This window comes from Anthonomus grandis, chromosome 13, assembly GCF_022605725.1.
Source record: "Anthonomus grandis grandis chromosome 13, icAntGran1.3, whole genome shotgun sequence".
Taxonomy (NCBI): Eukaryota; Metazoa; Arthropoda; class Insecta; order Coleoptera; family Curculionidae; genus Anthonomus; species Anthonomus grandis.
In genome coordinates, this window is record NC_065558.1 from 17012170 (window position 1) to 17033383 (window position 21214).

The window sequence follows — 21214 nt, forward strand, 5'->3', positions numbered from 1 at the left end:
TAGGTTATGCTACAAGTTTGTTTTCTATTTTCTATAGATTTGTTTATTGTAAGTTTTTGTGTAAATTATAAACTTCATTGAATTAAACAATCTATAAATTTGTTTCCTGCATAAACAATGGACTTGCAATGTATAAACAGCATTGATTGTAATCAAGGAGCAGTAAGAGCAGTAAGATTTAATGGTATTTTTCCATAATTATATGCTCATAATTTTTAATAATATTTATAATTCCAAACGACAAACATTTCTTCTTGTTTGGATCATATTTACAGAAAAACTAAAAAAAAGCAATACAAATTAATCATAAATGTAAAATAACAAAATTCTTAGAAATTAAATAATTGTTAAAAAATTATGTCTCTATTATTCTCCCGTTCTGTGCAATTTATGATTTGGTGTTTTTGTGAAGATGCGGTAGTCCTGGAGTTTAATTATGTAGGATCTTTTCTTGATATCAAAGTCAAGTCAAAAGTGCTTTATTAGTCAAAAAAACATACATATTTTTATTGACAAAGCACAGGTAAGGCTATAAAACTAAGATGAAAGTCAGAGACAAACCTAAAAAATGTAAATAATACAGACTAAGCTAAAACTTGACATATAATTATTGATACACTATATTATAAAACACAAAAAAATCACTATGTCATCCCAATATAATTCCTTCACACTATAATAAGCCTGGTTTAGGAGTTCTCTCTTCAACAGTCCACAGAAGATCTTAAGGCATGAAACAGTTCTAAGAGCAATGGGTAAATGATTATACAATTTACATCCCTCATATATCAATGTTCTCTTGACCAATGTTGTTCTTGGTTGTATCAATCTCAATCACATTGTTGAATTGTTATTTTGTAATAATCTAAAATGTGATCTCTAAGGGTAAAACTTTAAAGGTCATTAACAAGATAAAGGGAATAAGGTTATTGGTACAGATAGACTCTAACTTATCTATTGAAGGATTTCTATATTGAGGATATTATAAGATATCTTTTTAATATTGGTATTCTCAGAACTTCAATTTATTTAGATTCTGGCTCTGGAGATGAAATGAAGAACTATCACTCAATTAATTCAGTTGTGATAAGTCTGCTATTACAAACTTGTTGTATCCAAGTGCTCTGGTAAATGCTTTGGGGAGGGGTGAACAAGTGGATGTAATATATACAGACTTTTCCAAGGCATTTGACAGTGTCAACCATAGCTTATTACTGGAAAAATTGAGACTTTTTGGCTTTTCAGACTGTTTGGTGGCCTGATTTGCAAGTTTTCTTTCTCGCAGTTTTCAGCAAGTACAAATTTAGAGTTTTATAGGGTGATCAGTTCAGAACAGGACATGGTTCTCTTGCAAAATGATCTGAATAGATTGTGTGAATGGTGTGTTGGTAATAAAAATAAATAAAATAAATAAATAAATAACGCCTTTATTCAAGTACTTCTTTGCACATACAATGCAAAAACATATGAAAAGGTACACTCACATCATATGCACAAGAATAGCGCAACTGGCGAAGTTTAGCCTCCTGGCCATTCTTTCACTCAACCAATTCTCCAGATATTAAGTTCACCATTTTTAAATGTTAACAGAGAAAGTCCAATAGAATGCTTTTAAGAGATAACACTGAGGATAAAACAGTTTTAACCAACCATAACAATATAACAATGCAGTACATATATACATACAATATAATTGTCACTAAAAAAGTTCTAAAAATCTACTGCACATCTAATAAATACCTCTTGTACTCAGACCTTAAATAACCAGTATTGCATACCTTAAATTGAAGAGGTAAGTTATTATATAAGTTAACACAATTATAACTGAAGCTCTTTTTAAAAAAAGAAGTTCTATGTTGTGGCATTGTTAAATATTTTTTATCTCGCAAAAAGCGATTATGCACAGCCTCCCTATAAATTAGTTTTTTAAACAAATATACTGGTTGTTGACACATATTTAGTTTTCTAGAAAAAAGAGTCAAGTTAAAATTATACCAGTTATCACACTTAAGCCAACCCAACTCTTATATTTTCTGAGACATGATCAAATTTTCTTAATTTATAAACAAATCTGCAGCATGTATTCTGAACGTATTGTATCCGTTTTTTATTTACAACATGTAAGAATGGATAATATACTATGAAACAATATAAATAAATAGACATAATAAGTGACTCACAGAATTTTTTTCTGGTTTTAAAATTTAAAAGGTGTCTGCTAGCATATAAAAGCTTTATTCTCACATAACTTCTTTTTAGTAAAGATTTTAAATGTTGTTCAAAATTAAGCTGTATATCTATACACAAACCCACATTTTTACCGCAGTTAGCAAAAGTCAACCGAGTATTTTCAATCTGAATATTAAGTCGATTCATAAGTATGCCCCTTTCCTTTTTAGAACAAAACAGTAACATTGTAGTTTTTGCAGGATTAATTGTCAGATTATGTTCCGTTGAGTATCACAAAATATTAGATAAATCTGAATTTAAAATCTCAGCAGCATTATCAGGACAGTCTGGATTAAACTGAAATAATAATGGTGTATCATCCGCATATGCTTGCATGTGCGTTGATACAATAGAAAACATATCTGCAGTATAAATAACATACAACAAAGGGCCAAGTATGGAGCCTTGTGGCACTCCCGAAATAATGTTTCTACTCTGCGATGTCTCACCACCTATCCTAACTACCTGCCTTCGACCTGTTAAATATGACCTAAAGAACAGTATTTCAACCTTCCCAAAACCATAATATGATAGCTTGGCACACATCAACTCATGATCAATAACATCAAAGGCTTTAGAGTAGTCTATCAAAATCAATATAGCAGCCATTTGCCTATCTTGAATTTTTACAATGTCGTCAGTAATATTTAGAAGTGCAGCTGTTGTACTATGACTAGCTCTAAAGCCCGATTGATGCACAGGAAAAAAGCCATTTGTATTAAAGTAATCAGTGATCTGAACATGAACCACTCTTTCCAGAACTTTTGATATTACAGGAAGCAGACTAACAGGCCTCAAATCTGTAAAACTGACAGGATCATGTTTTTTAGGTAGTGGGGTAACAAGAGATTCTTTCCAGCAATTTGAGAAATGACCATGTTCAAGACAACTATTGACAATATGAGTTATATGTAATATTATCACATGCAAACATAGTTTCACCATCTGAAGTGTTATGCCATCAATACCTTTTGCAGCATTTGACCTAATACTCTGCACATACTTAAATACTTCAGAGGGATCGACCAATTTGAAAGTAAATGTATGCCTTCCCTTATTTTATTATTATTATAATATGCTACTTTATTATCACAGTTGTTTGATTTTCAAAAACGCTGCAGAAATATGTATTTATCTCTTCCACATTTACCAATTCAGGAGGAATCTGAATAACTGTATTTGTAGGAACATAAACATTGAGGTCTCTTACAGTTTGCCAAACTTTTCGTTGTATTGCAAATAAGCCAACTTTTCCTTACGTATAAAATTCTTAGTAAGATTTCGAAGCATTTTATAATGTCCAAAATTTTCTGTAGAGTTGTTTAATTTACATTTGAGTCTAGCCCTTTCCCTTTCCCTCATTAAACCTCTTATTGCATAAGTCAACCATGGTGCATAAGGCTTAGTCACTCTAATGGACCTTACAGGAGCATGCTTATCAAATAAATACTTTATATTATGAGTCAGATACTCAACTTTACTATATATATCATGAAGGTAGAACAGTTAAGTATGTTATATTAAGTAGAACAATGAGTAATGGTTTGGCTTTGAATGTGGGTAAATGCAGTTACATTAGTTTCTAAAAAAGAAACAAACAGGTAACTTCCTCCTATACTATTGATAATGTTAACCTTAGGTACACTGAAGTATCTTTTTTGATGAAGAATTGAATTTTAATACCCATGTTAATACTATTCCAACTAAAGCATCTAAGGTTTTTGGTTTTGTCCTGTGCAATTGTAAAGACCTGTCGGTTAAAACTTCCAAAAGGTTGTACATATCACTAGTGGTCTCTTTGTTGGAGTATGGATCAATAATTTGGTCTTCTTTTTACATAAGTAATTGTATAGCACTGGAAAGAGTTCAAAATAAATGTTTACTATTCTGCCTTTACAAACTTCAATTAAATTGTTAATTATTCTTGTTATTCTTTATGATAAGTTTGATAATTATTATTGATTAATAATTAGTGGTTAGATAGTTCAGCTTTTTTTTTCAGAAATATTTATATTTTTTTCAATAGGGTGGATCCTGTATTGACTAAATAAATAAATTAAAAAGAAAAATAATATTATGAGGGGTATTTCTGAAGTCTTAGCAATATTAAAAATGCAAAGAGATTATTATTTTCCAATGATTTAGAATGTTTTATTTAGATTCAGTTAGAAAATTATTGTTAGGCATTGCAAGATGAATTTTATAATATTGCAAGCTGGTATGAATTAAATCGTACATCAGCGTGTATATCGTTCACAGTAAATGGTAATCCTATAATTTTTAATTAGACCTTAAATGTAACTTTAACTTCCCCAGCAGAAAGATCTAGGAGTAATTTTTGACCCCACTCTTCAATTTTTTTGTACAAATTTTATTTGAAGTAGAAAATGCACAAAAAATCTAGATTTATTACTAGAACCACCAAGGAGATGTGTTGAAGTCATGTTTTGGACAGTTTGGTTTTGCCAATCTTGGAATATGGGTCTATTGTTTGGTCCCCCCAGTAAAGTGCCTGGATAGCAATAATGGAAGGGGTTTAAAGGAGGTTTTTAAAGTTCATATATTTCATGAAGTGTGGTATATATCCCCAGAGAGGCTGTGATGATCATTTGTTAGAAATTTTTGATAGACTGTCTCTGAGTAAAAGAAGAATTGAAAATATTTTTGTACTTTTACACTCTTTTTAAAAAAATTAAACAAAATAAATCATCCTGAGATTCTTAATCAGTTACCTTTTGTTTTAAACATAATAAACACTCGCCATAAAAAAGTATTGAATCTAGATTATCCACAAACCAACCTTATAAAAATTCTTCCAATTATAAATTTTGAGAATATTTTTACCTGTATGTTTTGAAGTATTGGCATTGATTCAGCTAATCTGCATCAGTTTAAGACAATAATACTAAATAAACTGAAACAGAACTGGACTGACAAGTAATATGTTAGATATATGATATTGAATTTTACTATAATTTCTGCATTATTAAAATTCATAATTTTTTCTGATATAATAAATTATGTGAGTCCATTTAAACAAAAAAGGGAAGTCCTTCAAATTAATTGTGGACCCCTTAAATCAATGTGAAGCAATTATTTTCTTTTAGTTACCAAACTTTATTATTTTGAATAGGACTATAGTCCATTTTTTAATCCGTAGGACCACAGGAAAGGGTCGATAGCCATAAAACTGTCGTAAACCATTGGCGTCCCACTTTTCAAGTACATTAAGATCTGAATGTTTTCATTTGTTGGGTTTATTTAATAATGCAAGAAATAGGCCAATTTTAGCCATAAATTCTTTTAATTACTTAAGTACCTAATGAACAAGTTCTTTTTAACCCTTATAAGTAGATATTGTCTAGGTAGGTAAATATGGAGGTATAAGTATTATAGGTACCTAAATTGTGCAATCTTAAATGCAAACAGGTAGTTATATTTTATGGTATATAATGTAGATATATCCTAAAAACTTAATTTATTTTTCAGTATTGTTGCGCATTTGTTGTAAGAATGTCAAAGTTTAGCCCCATAGTGTGTAAAGGTGTTTTAGATTTTAAAGCGAGGACTATAGTACTAAATGTACATGATGCACTTGTGCATCAAATGCTTCTAAGTACTGTTAGAAATCTAGTTTCTACATGTGCCAATATGACAGGCATAAGTAAAGCAACAATTTACAGACTTCTTAGTGACAGAAAAAGTGAAAACCGTGAGAACTTGCCTAAGAAGAGTGTAAAGAAAACTGCCGGTAGGAAGCCCATAGCAGTTGATGAGACAGCAAAGCAGATCATCAGGAGGACAGTACATTCATTTTATTTTAAGAATGAAATCCCAACTATCGACAAAATTTTGACACTTATAAAAGAAGACGAAAATGTACCAGAAATGGGAAAAAAAATTATGGAAAATTTTACACGAATTACATTTGGCAAAAGCAAAATAGAAAATCTAATTTAATAGATAAAGAAGAAATAGTCTGTTGGAGAAGAAAGTATTTAAGGCAAATTAAGGAGTATCGAAAGGAAGGTAGAAACATTTATTATTTGGATGAAACCTGGCTTAACGAAGGACACACCGTGAGCAAGTGCTGGCAGGATAAAAATGTTGGAAGCTCCCGTCAGGCTTTTTTAGAAAGTTTATAGACTGGCTTGAAGTCTCCTTCTGATAAGGGCCACAGATTAATAATTACACATATTGGGAGCTATAAAGGATTTTTAAATGGCGGTCTGTTTGAATTCGAAGCGAAGTCAACTAAGGATTACCACCAAGAAATGAAGATTATTTTTCCGAAAAGATCAAGTCAATTCCCGAAAATTCAATTATTGTTATGGACGATGCCAGCTACCATTCAAGATTAATAGAAAAATTACCATCATCCTGCTGGCGAAAAAAAAAACTGGCTTACCGAAAAAGAAAAACCTTTTGGAGATGACGCGGTAAAAGCAGAGCTTCTGACAATAGTTACAAAAAATAAATCAAAATATAAAAGACACGTTATTGACGAAATGGCAAAACAACACAATATAACTGTACTTCGTTTGCCACCTTACCATTGTGGATTAAATCCTATAGAGGTAATTTGGGCTCAAGTAAAAGGATTTGTGGCTAGAAATAATAAAACCTTTAAATTGAAAGATGTGAGAGAACTTCTGAAAGCAGCAGTGGATAACGTTACACAAGAAAACTGGAGCAATGCTGTGAATCATGCTATAAAAGAAGAAGAAAAGATGTGGACCCTCGATAATCTTCTAGAAGAAACTGTCGAACCCTTAGTTATAACAGTGAGAATGTCTGATTCGGATGAAAGCGATGAGAGTAGTGAAATGTGTGATTTATAAATTGATTTTTTTTTATATATTTCGTAAATATTTTTATTGTAATATATGTAAATATGGTTAATAAATTAAAAGATCCTTATATTTATGTACCTTTCTTATAAATGACAAGATATGTTTGGAGAGTTGCATTTTTTATTGGTTGGTATTAAAAAAATAAAATTTTACAATAATTTTTTAAACATTTAGAAAAACAATCAAATTGCGGTATTAATCAAATTTTTATATTTTATTTTATTTGCCATAGTTTTATAATGAGGCTTTTCCGCTTTTAAGAAATGTTTCTTGTTAATTTAATAAATATAGGTTATACCTACTAACCATACTTTTTCTAAAAATCTTTATCTAATAGATAATAGATAAAATCCAACATTATTTATAAATTTTTCATAACAGATAATTATTTAACTTAAAAATTAAAATCAATATCCATAGTCGGGACGACACTGGCAACCCGTTTGTCATAAAAATGAACTCGAAACCATTGTTCCGAATTTTACGACCTATTGTATTTGAGACCATACAGGACTTGTCCACTTAAAATTGGTAAAAACAGCCTGGTTTATCATTTTGTTACATGTAGAAAAATGGAAGACTCACCCTATATTTATGCTACTTCTGCATAAATAATGAGGCACTGTGCTCTCACCAAAAAGGAAATAGAGTATAAATAAGTTAATCAAATTCTATTAGCTAAACCAAATTATAAATTCTTTTATGAATATACTTTCTCTTTCAGCCCCAGAGATAATTTGACACTTTATAGCAAAAAGTGTTAAATCAAAGATGTAGGAATATAATGAAATTATCGACATAATATTGTGTTGTAAGTTTTACAGGGATACTTTTCAAAAAAAAACCCTTTTGCTTGAGTACAGCCAGGCTCCTTTGTCGTTAGGAACTTAAAATTTATTCCTACCCATTTCTTTTTGCCACATTCAACTTTAATTAACTGATTTTTTCCCCAAAGCTTCTGGATTCTGCCGGGATATGGTACCTTGCCATCATTAATGAAATACAATGTACAAATACCTAATTTTATTTATTGAAGAAAATTGTAAATATATTGTAAAGCATCATGAGCCCTTAGATAGGGTTATAATTTAGTTTTTTCCGATTTTTTTTAGTGGATGGTTCTTACTGCCTTACATGTGGCTCAGACAAAAAACTGAAACTTTGGAACCCCTATCGCAAATTACTCCTTAAAACATATGGTGGTCATGGGAATGAGGTCCTTGACGCTGCCGGCTCCTGTGACAGCAGTCAAATTATATCTTGTTCATCAGATAAGTCTATTATCGGTCAGTATCATCTTATACATTTACCTTCTTTACAAAATATATGATGTTAGGAAAATGACTAGAAGAAAAGACTTGAAAAGTTTCAGTACTTCTATTAGTAAAACATAGACATGGTCTTCTACAAGGCTTCATATAAATCTTAACAATTCTGTGCTATTTTAATTACTCACTTTTACAGAATGGGATGCTAAAGTTATTTAAATAAAATATGGTGTATTTTAGTCTGGGATGTGTCAACAGGACAGCCTATAAGGCGACTAAGAGGCCACATATCAACAGTTTCTTGTGTCAAATACAATGAAGAATCAACTGTTGCAATATCAGGGGGTTTAGATAATTTTGTTATGTGCTGGGATTTGAGGTCCAGAAGCCAAGTACCATTTCAAACCATAAAAGACGCTAAAGATTGCATTTCTTCTATTAAAGTGAGTGATCATGAAATATTGACTGGGTCAGTGGACTGTTGTGTAAGGAGGTACGATATAAGAAATGGGAGATGTGATACCGATTTTGTTGGAAGTACGTTGCTCTTTATTAATAATATTAAATAGCATTGAAAAGTACGGTTTTCAGGTGCAATCACTTCTGTGAGTTTTTCGAATGATGGGCAATGCATTCTGGTGAGTTCTGCGGATAATGTAGTGAGATTGTTGGATAAAAATGGTGGAGAACTTCTTGGAGAGTAAGTTGGCTATTATCGTAAAACTTGTTTATATGAATAATATATTTTTTTAGGTACAAAGGCCATAAAATCAACAATTTAAACATTGAAAGTGATATTATAACAAATGATAGTTATATTTTATCTGGGTCGGCTTCAGGAGAATTATGGTGTTGGGACTTGGTCTCAGCAGAGGTCAAACATAAATTCCTCCATACAAGGAATAAAGCATTAACATCTCTTAGCGTACATCCTACAAAGGACATTATTCTGACAGCTTCTGTTGGTTCATTAAAACTATGGAGCAACCCTGAAGATCTACCTAAAGACGAATAATAACCCAAACTGCAATAAATATATTATATTTTCTTAAATAACACTAATTGTACAGTTTGGTCAATAAGGTTCATAAATTAACAAAAAAGAGTAAAAGCATTCGAGATCCAAAGTTGTAAATACTTCATATAAATATATCACTTAAGGATTTTAAGAGACTTTAGGATTGTGATAGTAGCTGCGTGGCTTCAGGCAAAGTGAGGTCCATTAGTTGTTGTAAAAATCGATTCATTTTTTGGGTAAATACGGTGAATCTGTGTGGTTTATTTTTCCATTTTATGCAAAGGTAGTAAACTGGAATACCTAGAATAAAAAATGAAAGTCAGTATATTTGTTGTTTTTTTTTTAAATGGTAAGCATGTCAACTTCTTGTACATGCGTGTATACAAATTAGAGACGAGTTGCAAGAAAGAATAACAAAGAAATCTTAACAGATTTTTTTAATATTATGGTGACCCATGATATTAAAAAAATTAACTATTAATAATAAACGTTAATTTCTTAATGTTGGCCACGAGCAAAGATAACTTAATTTATTTCAGCAAGGAGCAGTTTATGTAAATAAAACATTTTTTTGACGATTTCGAAGGAGTTTTACGACAAAAGTGAAACAGGCGTTTTTTGTCTATAATTCATTCATAATAATAATAATAATGGACGGTTTATATTTCCTCATAAGATATTACATATGCTCACTCATAGATATAAATAAGTTTACAATATAAATACAAAGAAAAAAAAATCCATCAGTGTGTAATAATTCAGCATGTAACTGTAAAGAGGAAATAAAGGTCATATTTCATGGAGGAACAGGTATATTGACTATATTTCTGTTGTAGACTCTTATAGTAGAGAAAAATATACATATAAAAATTTATATTTCCAAACGCGCGCCAGATCCAAACACGGAATCCCGACACAAAAGAGAGCAGAACCAGGGAGACTGATTTACCAGAGATGTCAGTATTAGCAAGAAATTACATAAATTATTTCAATGCATTAAATATTATTTTGTTTAGATGAAAGAACCATTTTTATTGATTTTTTAAAAGCTGATGTAGATTTAGAAAAATCCCAAATTTTGTATTTATTAATTTTGGACACAATATTATAAGAAAATGACTTTTTAAAAATTTCTTTCTTATCTAAAGGTATAGACAAAAGGTCATGTCTGCGAATATTTATATTGTGAACGTCAGTACGATATCTGCCCAACTAGCAATTTTAGTTACGGCTACAACATTGTTTGACTATATTACTTTATTCAAGTAATAAATCGGTAACTGGTACCAAAAAAATATCTTATAAGTTTAAATAACTGCCAAGTAAAAAATAGTAGTAAGAAATACGTAATATTAACTTAATACTTGACTATATAGTAATTATTACTTTGCGGTAACTCTGATGGTAGCTGATACCGCTTAGCGACCTGACCTAATTACCTTTACAACGTCGTTACTATAAAGTAGAAAATATTGGTCGGTGGGACGATTGAATGGGAACTTTTAAGTAAGCGCGATTACAAAGTTAAATTTCAAGTTCTTGCGACTACATAGGAACATCAAAATATTACCACGCAGTAATACACTTTAAAGTAATATTATCAGTAACAAGACCGAAATAGTTACCCTTATTTCTTCTTTGAAGTAATATTTACCACCTTGGCTATTAAAGCAAATTACCTTTCAGTAATTATTTCTACTATGCAGTAAAATATACTTTATAGTAGCATTTTTTTGAAATAATTTACTTATTCCTAAGTCATTTTTACTTTGAAGTAACAAAAGAAACTTCTTGGTAACTCTAACAACAATTCGACATATTTTTTTAAATTATTTGACTCCATTTTGTGAAAAGGTATTGCACGATTTTATGAATTTGCTAAAATCGGAATACTTTTATATTTTATGCAATTTTTATTAAATTATAGACTTCTTATATTCATAGGAGTAAAGAGGAGTGAAAAAAATTATCTACCTTCTTTAAAAAATTAAATTTAAATATTTAGACTTGGTATATTTTTTTGTTAAAAGTCATTATTTTAATGAGGCGTTCTTTATTTTCGTGCTATATTGCCTACGTTTAACAGTAAAATTTGCTTCGTTTACATTTTTCCACTCCGGTAAGCGATAATATCAGCTGTATTAAATACAATATGAAGTAGATTAACCCCGATACAACGCCATCACTTAGAATAAAGATGGACATATAAAATTATTTTTGTTGACAAAGAAAGAGAATCAAAATGTTTGCATAATATTGTCTCAGTAACTTCTTAGTAACTAGCACTGCACAATTACTACTTTATGACATCCCGAAAACCACTATGGGACGTTAAAAAGATGTTCCCGGGACAATAGAATTACGTATTTGCTACAGCAAAATCATTCCCAATTTTGGTAAAAATGGTAACAGAACGGTGCCTAAACGGTTCCCGCGACTAGTAACCACAAGTTTAAAGTATTCTTTATAGTCGCGATTACGTAGCTGTTGCCAAAAATGCTAGTTGGGTGAGCTTATTATAGAGATATGGTGGTGCTTTAAATTTCATTATTTTATAAAAGATACATATGGAGTGCAACTCTCGGCGATTTAACATATTAAGCCATTTAAGATCAACTAATTTATGCGATACCCTTTCCCTACGTCTAATTCCACAAATAACCTTATGCACGAGTTCTGTAATTTGAATTTTGAATTCTTGCAGAGTTAGCGCAGTCTAAAAATCGTCCATATACTGTATCTGCATAATTAAAATGAGATAGAATTAATGAGTCGCATAAAATTTTTTTTGTTTCTTTTGACAAATAAGATCTATGCTTGTAAAGTTTTTTTAGCATTGAAAATCCTTTCTTAAGAGAACTTGTAATGTGACCTGTGAACTTTAGCTTGACGTCTATCATTAGGCCTAGAGTTTTAGTTGAGACATGAAAAGGGATAAGTTCTCCATTAAGAATTAGTTGGACATGATCCAAAACCGCCCTTCTGCTATTATCACCACAAAATAACATTGCCACGCTCTTGGCTGGATTCAATTCAACAAATATAATTGTGTGTCGTCGGCGTAGAGGTGGTATTTACAGAATTGCAATTTATCCATAAAAGCCGACGTAAAAATGATATACAACAAAGAACCCAGAATGCTACCCTGTGGGACGCCATACCTTACTATTGCCACCCTAGACTTATCTTCTCCAATTAAAACTCACTTAAAGTGTCTATCACTTAAAAAAGATAAAATTAATTTAGTAGCTGTAGTATTAAAACCGAAATAATGTAAAATATTGTCCAAACTGGCGACAACCTCATCAGTGACGTCAATAAGAGCGGTAACACAGCTAAATCCCTTTCGAAATCCCGACTGTTTTTGTAATATAATATTCTTATCAGTAACATAGGCGGTAATTTGTTTTTCCATTATATAAAAGAAGAAGAAAAGATGTGGACCCTCGATAATCTTCTAGAAGAAACTGTCGAACCCTTAGTTATAACAGTGAGAATGTCTGATTCGGATGAAAGCGATGCGAGTAGTGAAATGTGTGATTTATAAATTGATTTTTTTTTGTATATTTCGTAAATATTTTTATTGTAATATATGTAAATATGGTTAATAAATTAAAAGATCCTTATATTTATGTACCTTTCTTATAAATGACAAGATATGTTTGGAGAGTTGCATTTTTTATTGGTTGGTATTAAAAAAATAAAATTTTACAATAATTTTTTAAACATTTAGAAAAACAATCAAATTGCGGTATTAATCAAATTTTTATATTTCATTTTATTTGCCATAGTTTTATAATGAGGCTTTTCCGCTTTTAAGAAATGTTTCTTGTTAATTTAATAAATATAGGTTATACCTACTAACCATACTTTTTCTAAAAATCTTTATCTAATAGATAATAGATAAAATCCAACATTATTTATAAATTTTTCATAACAGATAATTATTTAACTTAAAAATTAAAATCAATATCCATAGTCGGGACGACACTGGCAACCCGTTTGTCATAAAAATGAACTCGAAACCATTGTTCCGAATTTTACGACCTATTGTATTTGAGACCATACAGGACTTGTCCACTTAAAATTGGTAAAAACAGCCTGGTTTATCATTTTGTTACATGTAGAAAAATGGAAGACTCACCCTATATTTATGCTACTTCTGCATAAATAATGAGGCACTGTGCTCTCACCAAAAAGGAAATAGAGTATAAATAAGTTAATTAAATTCTATTAGCTAAACCAAAATTATAAATTCTTTTATGAATATACTTTCTCTTTCAGCCCCAGAGATAATTTGATACTTTATAGCAAAAAGTGTTAAATCAAAGATGTAGGAATATAATGAAATTATCGACATAATATTGTGTTGTAAGTTTTACAGGGATACTTTTCAAAAAAAAACCCTTTTGCTTGAGTACAGCCAGGCTCCTTTGTCGTTAGGAACTTAAAATTTATTCCTACCCATTTCTTTTTGCCACATTCAACTTTAATTAACTGATTTTTTCCCCAAAGCTTCTGGATTCTGCCGGGATATGGTACCTTGCCATCATTAATGAAATACAATGTACAAATACCTAATTTTATTTATTGAAGAAAATTGTAAATATATTGTAAAGCATCATGAGCCCTTAGATAGGGTTATAATTTAGTTTTTTCCGATTTTTTTAGTGGATGGTTCTTACTGCCTTACATGTGGCTCAGACAAAAAACTGAAACTTTGGAACCCCTATCGCAAATTACTCCTTAAAACATATGGTGGTCATGGGAATGAGGTCCTTGACGCTGCCGGCTCCTGTGACAGCAGTCAAATTATATCTTGTTCATCAGATAAGTCTATTATCGGTCAGTATCATCTTATACATTTACCTTCTTTACAAAATATATGATGTTAGGAAAATGACTAGAAGAAAAGACTTGAAAAGTTTCAGTACTTCTATTAGTAAAACATAGACATGGTCTTCTACAAGGCTTCATATAAATCTTAACAATTCTGTGCTATTTTAATTACTCACTTTTACAGAATGGGATGCTAAAGTTATTTAAATAAAATATGGTGTATTTTAGTCTGGGATGTGTCAACAGGACAGCCTATAAGGCGACTAAGAGGCCACATATCAACAGTTTCTTGTGTCAAATACAATGAAGAATCAACTGTTGCAATATCAGGGGGTTTAGATAATTTTGTTATGTGCTGGGATTTGAGGTCCAGAAGCCAAGTACCATTTCAAACCATAAAAGACGCTAAAGATTGCATTTCTTCTATTAAAGTGAGTGATCATGAAATATTGACTGGGTCAGTGGACTGTTGTGTAAGGAGGTACGATATAAGAAATGGGAGATGTGATACCGATTTTGTTGGAAGTACGTTGCTCTTTATTAATAATATTAAATAGCATTGAAAAGTACGGTTTTCAGGTGCAATCACTTCTGTGAGTTTTTCGAATGATGGGCAATGCATTCTGGTGAGTTCTGCGGATAATGTAGTGAGATTGTTGGATAAAAATGGTGGAGAACTTCTTGGAGAGTAAGTTGGCTATTATCGTAAAACTTGTTTATATGAATAATATATTTTTTTAGGTACAAAGGCCATAAAATCAACAATTTAAACATTGAAAGTGATATTATAACAAATGATAGTTATATTTTATCTGGGTCGGCTTCAGGAGAATTATGGTGTTGGGACTTGGTCTCAGCAGAGGTCAAACATAAATTCCTCCATACAAGGAATAAAGCATTAACATCTCTTAGCGTACATCCTACAAAGGACATTATTCTGACAGCTTCTGTTGGTTCATTAAAACTATGGAGCAACCCTGAAGATCTACCTAAAGACGAATAATAACCCAAACTGCAATAAATATATTATATTTTCTTAAATAACACTAATTGTACAGTTTGGTCAATAAGGTTCATAAATTAACAAAAAAGAGTAAAAGCATTCGAGATCCAAAGTTGTAAATACTTCATATAAATATATCACTTAAGGATTTTAAGAGACTTTAGGATTGTGATAGTAGCTGCGTGGCTTCAGGCAAAGTGAGGTCCATTAGTTGTTGTAAAAATCGATTCATTTTTTGGGTAAATACGGTGAATCTGTGTGGTTTATTTTTCCATTTTATGCAAAGGTAGTAAACTGGAATACCTAGAATAAAAAATGAAAGTCAGTATATTTGTTGTTTTTTTTTTAAATGGTAAGCATGTCAACTTCTTGTACATGCGTGTATACAAATTAGAGACGAGTTGCAAGAAAGAATAACAAAGAAATCTTAACAGATTTTTTTAATATTATGGTGACCCATGATATTAAAAAAATTAACTATTAATAATAAACGTTAATTTCTTAATGTTGGCCACGAGCAAAGATAACTTAATTTATTTCAGCAAGGAGCAGTTTATGTAAATAAAACATTTTTTTGACGATTTCGAAGGAGTTTTACGACAAAAGTGAAACAGGCGTTTTTTGTCTATAATTCATTCATAATAATAATAATAATGGACCGTTTATATTTCCTCATAAGATATTACATATGCTCACTCATAGATATAAATAAGTTTACAATATAAATACAAAGAAAAAAAAATCCATCAGTGTGTAATAATTCAGCATGTAACTGTAAAGAGGAAATAAAGGTCATATTTCATGGAGGAACAGGTATATTGACTATATTTCTGTTGTAGACTCTTATAGTAGAGAAAAATATACATATAAAAATTTATATTTCCAAACGCGCGCCAGATCCAAACACGGAATCTCGACACAAAAGACAGCAGAACCAGGGCGACTGATATAAAAAATTTAACGAACTTGTCTATGGAAAGACCCAAAAACTTACTGAATGGTGGCATGGTGATGGCTTCAATATTTAAACATACATCATTTGTATTACATTTAAAATTAAGGATATTTGTTTTGGAAACATTAAATATCAAAAAATTTGCATCACACCAGTCTTTTATTTTTAAAAAATCTGCACGTATATTGACCTCCATTTGAGAAACATCAGAGTCGTGCCAGAGGATGGTGGTATCATCGGCAAACAATGTAAATTTGCCAGTTACCTGCAGTTGTGGCTCACGCAGTCAAATGCCTTGGACAACTCACAGAATACCGCTGCTGCAACTTCACCAACATTCAGTCGGTTGTACAGGTCCTCTAGAAAGCTAAAGATAGCATCATTTGTGCTCACAGACTCACGAAAGCCAAAGTGCTGAAGACTCAATAGGCCAAACCTATTTAAAAATGAAACCATCCTCACCTTAACGAGCCGTTCCACTATCTTGGCTAAAGTAGGCAATAACGCTATAGGTCTAAAGTTAGAAGAACAGTCGCGATCGCCACCCTTGTAAAGAGGAACAATAATTGCTCTTTTAAGCACTCTGGGAAAACTCCAGACATAAATGAAAAGTTAATTGATTCGGCCAAGACTTGCAAAGCAACAAGAGGTAAAACAGAAAATATTTTAAGAGAAAGCCCATCCCAACCTGATGAACTCTTATTCTTAATATTAACCATTAACTGTTTAAGCTCTTCTACACTTGTGGGGGCAAAAAAGAAAGATTCGGCTACTACCACATTGCTGAGATAGCTCCTGGGATCTATTTTTTGTGAGAGATTGGCTGCAAGGTTACTAGCAATATCACAGTAGAAGGAATTGAGGACATTGGAGGTACTTGGAATAACCAAGACATTATTTTTGCCCCTTAGCTCATTTAAAATCTTCCAAGACTCTTTTGCTCTGTTGGAGGAATTATTTATCCTCCTTTGAAAGTAGGTCCACTTAGCCATTCTGATTGAGTTTCTGTAAATCTTGCGGTATCTGTTATAATAATTTAAAAATGTTGCATTATTCATAGCGTATTTCCTAATGTAAAAAAGGGAGCGCATATTTTTCCCAGATACTCGTAAACCCTTAGTATACCAAGGTTTTCTATTTCGTTTCTTAATATTGACAACAGGAAAAGCAGTGTTAAAATTGTTTAATACTATTTGATGAAAGCTATGCAGTGAGTTAACAGTAGTCAGTAGTCAATACATTATTCCAACTTGACATATTGCAAAGCTAAGAGACTTGACTTGTTATAAGGGACTGATGGCGCTAAAAACTAAACTTATGAAATTAAAATTTTTGGTTAAACTCATTTAACATACTTAAATCTTATATTTAAATTAAATATTATCTTGCTATCAACTATCCTGAATTTCTAACTTAATAAAACTAAACCCAAAAATCCCGAATAATAAAGTTTTAAATACAAATAAATTTTAAGGCCGGACCTGTGACTAAAGTCAGGCGTTTAACAAAATAGTACGTGGGCGCATGTAGTCAAATTTTACGAATCAAATATATAAATTCTTAAAAAAATGCTTAAAACATTTATTTATTTAATAAAATGATTAAATATCGCTTAGAATATTACTTTATGACTCTTTTCACATAAAATTTTGCGATTTAAACATGCATGTCATGTGACAATACAAGCAACACCGGCACACGGACTATTTGCGGTACATCAAAGATTCTAATAGATCTCTGAACTGAACTATACCAGAGATGTCAGTATTAACAAGAAATAACATAAATTATTTCAATGCATTAAATATTATTTTGTTTAGATGAAAGAACCATTTTTTAAAAGCCGATGTAGATTTAGAAAAATCCCAAATTTTGTATTTATTAATTTTGGACACAATATTGTAAGAAAATTACTTTTTAAAAATTTCTTTCTTATGTAAAGGTAAAGAGAAAAGGTCATGTCTGCGAATATTTATATTGTGAACGCCAGTACGATATCTGAGCTTATTATAGAGATATGGTGGTGCTTTAAATTTCATTATTTAAAAAAACATATGGAGTGCAACTCTCGGCGATTTAACATATTAAGCCATTTAAGATTTATTTATGTGATACCCTTTCCCTACGTCTAATTCCACAAATAACCTTATGCACGAGTTCTGTAATTCTTGAATTCTTGCAGAGTTAACGCAGTCTAAAAAATAAAAATGGTCCATATACTGTATCTGCATAATTAAAATGAGATAGAATTAATGAGTCGCATAATTTTTTTTTGTTTCTTTTGACAAATAAGATCTATGCTTGTAAAGTTTTTTTAGCATTAAAAATCCTTTCTTAAGACAACTTGTAATGTGATCTGTGAACTTTAGCTTGACGTCTATCATTAGGCCTAGAGTTTTAGTTGAGACATGAAAAGGGATAAGTTCTCCATTAAGAATTAGTTGGACATGATCCAAAACCGCCCTTCTGCTATTATCACCACAAAATAACATTGCCACGCTCTTGGCTGGAATCAATTTAAGAGAATGATCTGTTGAGACTCTATTTACTAGAGCAAGGTCAGCATTCAAACAAAAATTAGCTCTTTCAATATTACTAGCATTAAATGACAAATATAATTGTGTGTCGTCGGCGTAGAGGTGGTCTTTACAGAATTGCAATTTATCCATAAAAGCCGACGTAAAAATGATATACAACAAAGAACCCAGAATGCTACCCTGTGGGACGCCAGACCTTACGATTGCCAACCTAGACTTATCTTCTCCAATTAAAACTCGTGTTCTATCACTTAAAAAAGATAAAATTAATTTAGTAGCTGTAGTATTAAAACCGAAATAATGTAAAATATTCATCAAAAGTTCGTGATTTAGCACATCAAATGCTTTAGAGTAATCAAGCAATATTAAAATCATTGCATCACCCTTGTCCAAACTGGCGACAACCTCATCAGTGACGTCAGTAAGAGCGGTAACACAGCTAAATCCCTTTCGAAATCCCGACTGTTTTTGTAATATAATATTCTTATCAGTAACATAGGCGGTAATTTGTTTTTCCATTACTTTTTTCAAGATTCTTGAAGGGCTGGCAAAATTGAAATTGATCTAAGTTCGCCATAATTTAAGGGATTATTATTTTTAGGAAGTGGCAAAATAAAAGCAACTTCCAAGATTTTGAAAAGTACGAGTTTAACAAACAGCGCTTTATAATATGGGTAATAAATGGTATTAAAAATGGACAAAAATGAACCTAATTATAGCAAAAATAAATATCATTTGAGTTTAGGACATTTAACGACCTTAGGGCTAACCATATTTTTTAATGTTTTTCTGTCCAGAAATAAAGTAGAGATAGGCCTTTTTTCGGATCTCAGTACAGAAACTGTAAAATTGCGCAGCTCTTTGTATCGGTTCCAATCTTGAGGTTCTTCAGTATGCTTAAATTTTTGTAAGGCTTTATGACGCCAATTTTTCTGTTTTTTTTAGGTGATCTGTTGTTGTTATGGAAGACTGTTAAAAAATTTTTGTAATTTTTATGCCAGTATTATGTAAATTAATTATTGTTAACTATTATATTATAAGACTTAACTATTTTCATGGAATTAATTATTTATTTTTGTTAAATTTATATTTGTATAACCTTATTATTATCTTGTTGTTATTTTGTAATGAGGTTTCCCGTAATATTCATTAAGTTTTGTTGTACCTCTGATTTTTTGAGTAACATGACGAATTTTAACATTTAAGGTAGACAGTTTTTTTAGACCTTGTTAAAAATTATAATAATAGAAAATATATATAAAAATATATACAATCCTTTTTCTAAATAGCCTTTTGTGACTCACCTGACAACGTTATAGCAGCCCCAATAACGGTATTCCATGGCTGCGATGGTATAGGAAATAAAATTAAAAACGCACAAGCGCATAAGAAAATAATGGGTATAGAAGTGTGCACTCTAATGGGTCGTGGTGCATCTGGTTGCTTGTGCCTTAGAATGAGCATGCCCGCAATGCTCGCCGCAACAGAAAACCATAAAATTTGTCCGTAGTAGTTTATCAGGGCAATTACGTCGCTGACGAACAACATTGCCAGGGATGTTAAGCACTAAAAAGGGAGCAAATCAGTGTTGGAAACATTTTTATTAGTAAAACCTACTGTAAATATTAGGCAAGGAATAGGTGTGTTTCGTTTCACGTGGATGTAAGAAAACAGCTCTGGAAGGTGGTTTTCTTGAGCTCCAGTAAGGAAAAGTCTGCCTGATGTAAAGAGGACTCCGTTGACGCCTCCGAAGCATGATAGAGCTACGAATACTGGCACTAGCCATGTGATGTTTCCGTACATTTTCATGCCAAAAGACTAGAAATAAGAGGTACATTTACTTTTTTTTCTTTGACATTTTAAGCATTAAATACTCACTAATGCTACTGCGAAAGAGCTTTGCATTTCAACGCCTGATAGGACCGCAAAATATGCTACATTGGCTAAAACGTATACTGCGGTTACTAGGGGGATGCCGATCCATATTGCCCTGGGCAAATTTCTGAAAAATACTTCCTTGCTGTTTTAAAAGCTACTTTTATCGATTAAAATGAGATGAATATATTACATGCAATGCAAAACTATATTTGCTACAAATGTATTAAAAAAATACTCATTAGTCATATACAGTGTGTATCAACCCAATGAAATAAATTCTAAAGTGTTTAATATTAAATTCTAGTTGCTAAAAAATGCTCAGATAGGTATTTTTACATGCCTATTTTTAAACAAAAGAAAGTATACATGATGTGTGATATTATGTCGCAGTGGCCAATATCAACTTTCTTATTTTAAAGGCGACACCCTGATTATTACTCAATTTTTAGATTATTTAGAGTATTCTCACTTCATCTACAATATAATATTTTCAACTGTTTCAGAGATATTGTTTTCCGCTCTATTTCAAAAATTCGTTACTTCACACTCAATACTTATTTCCAATGTTAGTTTTAATTAAGTATAGGAAAATAAACACAAACCATTTCAACATACCTTATTACTGATATGAGAT

The 21214-nt window shown here is 31.3% G+C and overlaps 2 protein-coding genes across 7 annotated transcripts in view; one reads left to right on the plus strand and one right to left on the minus strand.

Moving 5' to 3' along the window:
• On the plus strand, positions 1-15538 carry LOC126743502 (WD repeat domain-containing protein 83). Of its 5 annotated transcripts, none has more exons than XM_050450635.1 (5): positions 1-184; positions 8195-8368; positions 8591-8887; positions 8942-9050; positions 14949-15538. In XM_050450635.1, exons 1-5 carry the CDS (start codon positions 118-120, stop codon positions 15208-15210), a joined length of 909 nt encoding a protein of 302 aa, XP_050306592.1. In that variant the 5' UTR covers positions 1-117; the 3' UTR covers positions 15211-15538. The 5 variants fall into 5 exon arrangements, with proteins under 5 accessions (XP_050306592.1, XP_050306591.1, XP_050306590.1 ...); XM_050450634.1 differs by lacking the exon at positions 8942-9050 and adding an exon at positions 14787-14895; XM_050450633.1 differs by lacking the exons at positions 8591-8887; positions 8942-9050 and adding exons at positions 14436-14732; positions 14787-14895.
• Positions 9376-21214, minus strand: part of LOC126743498 (Y+L amino acid transporter 2) — a 27139-nt gene continuing 15300 nt past the window's right edge. The window contains exons 6-9 of one of the 2 annotated variants that reach the window (XM_050450626.1): positions 20581-20704; positions 20320-20520; positions 20007-20268; positions 9376-9668 (exon numbers count right to left, since the gene is read on the minus strand). In XM_050450626.1, coding sequence (XP_050306583.1) covers positions 9526-9668; positions 20007-20268; positions 20320-20520; positions 20581-20704 — 730 coding nt within the window. In that variant the 3' untranslated portion in view covers positions 9376-9525. Of the gene's footprint in view, positions 9669-15220; positions 15514-20006; positions 20269-20319; positions 20521-20580; positions 20705-21214 lie in introns of those variants that run through there. The other variant, XM_050450625.1, reaches the window with a different exon arrangement.

What these genes read in the sequence shown, in the direction of transcription:
- LOC126743502 (XM_050450635.1), top strand. Translation starts at nt 118, where the DNA reads ATGGACTTGCAATGTATAAACAGCATTGATTGTAATCAAGGAGCAGTA. An exon ending in AAGAGCAGTAAGATTTAATG is followed by an intron (nt 185 to 8,194) that starts GTATTTTTCCAT and finishes GATTTTTTTTAG; the next exon opens with TGGATGGTTCTTACTGCCTT. An exon ending in GGTGGAGAACTTCTTGGAGA is followed by an intron (nt 9,051 to 14,948) that starts GTAAGTTGGCTA and finishes ATATTTTTTTAG; the next exon opens with GTACAAAGGCCATAAAATCA.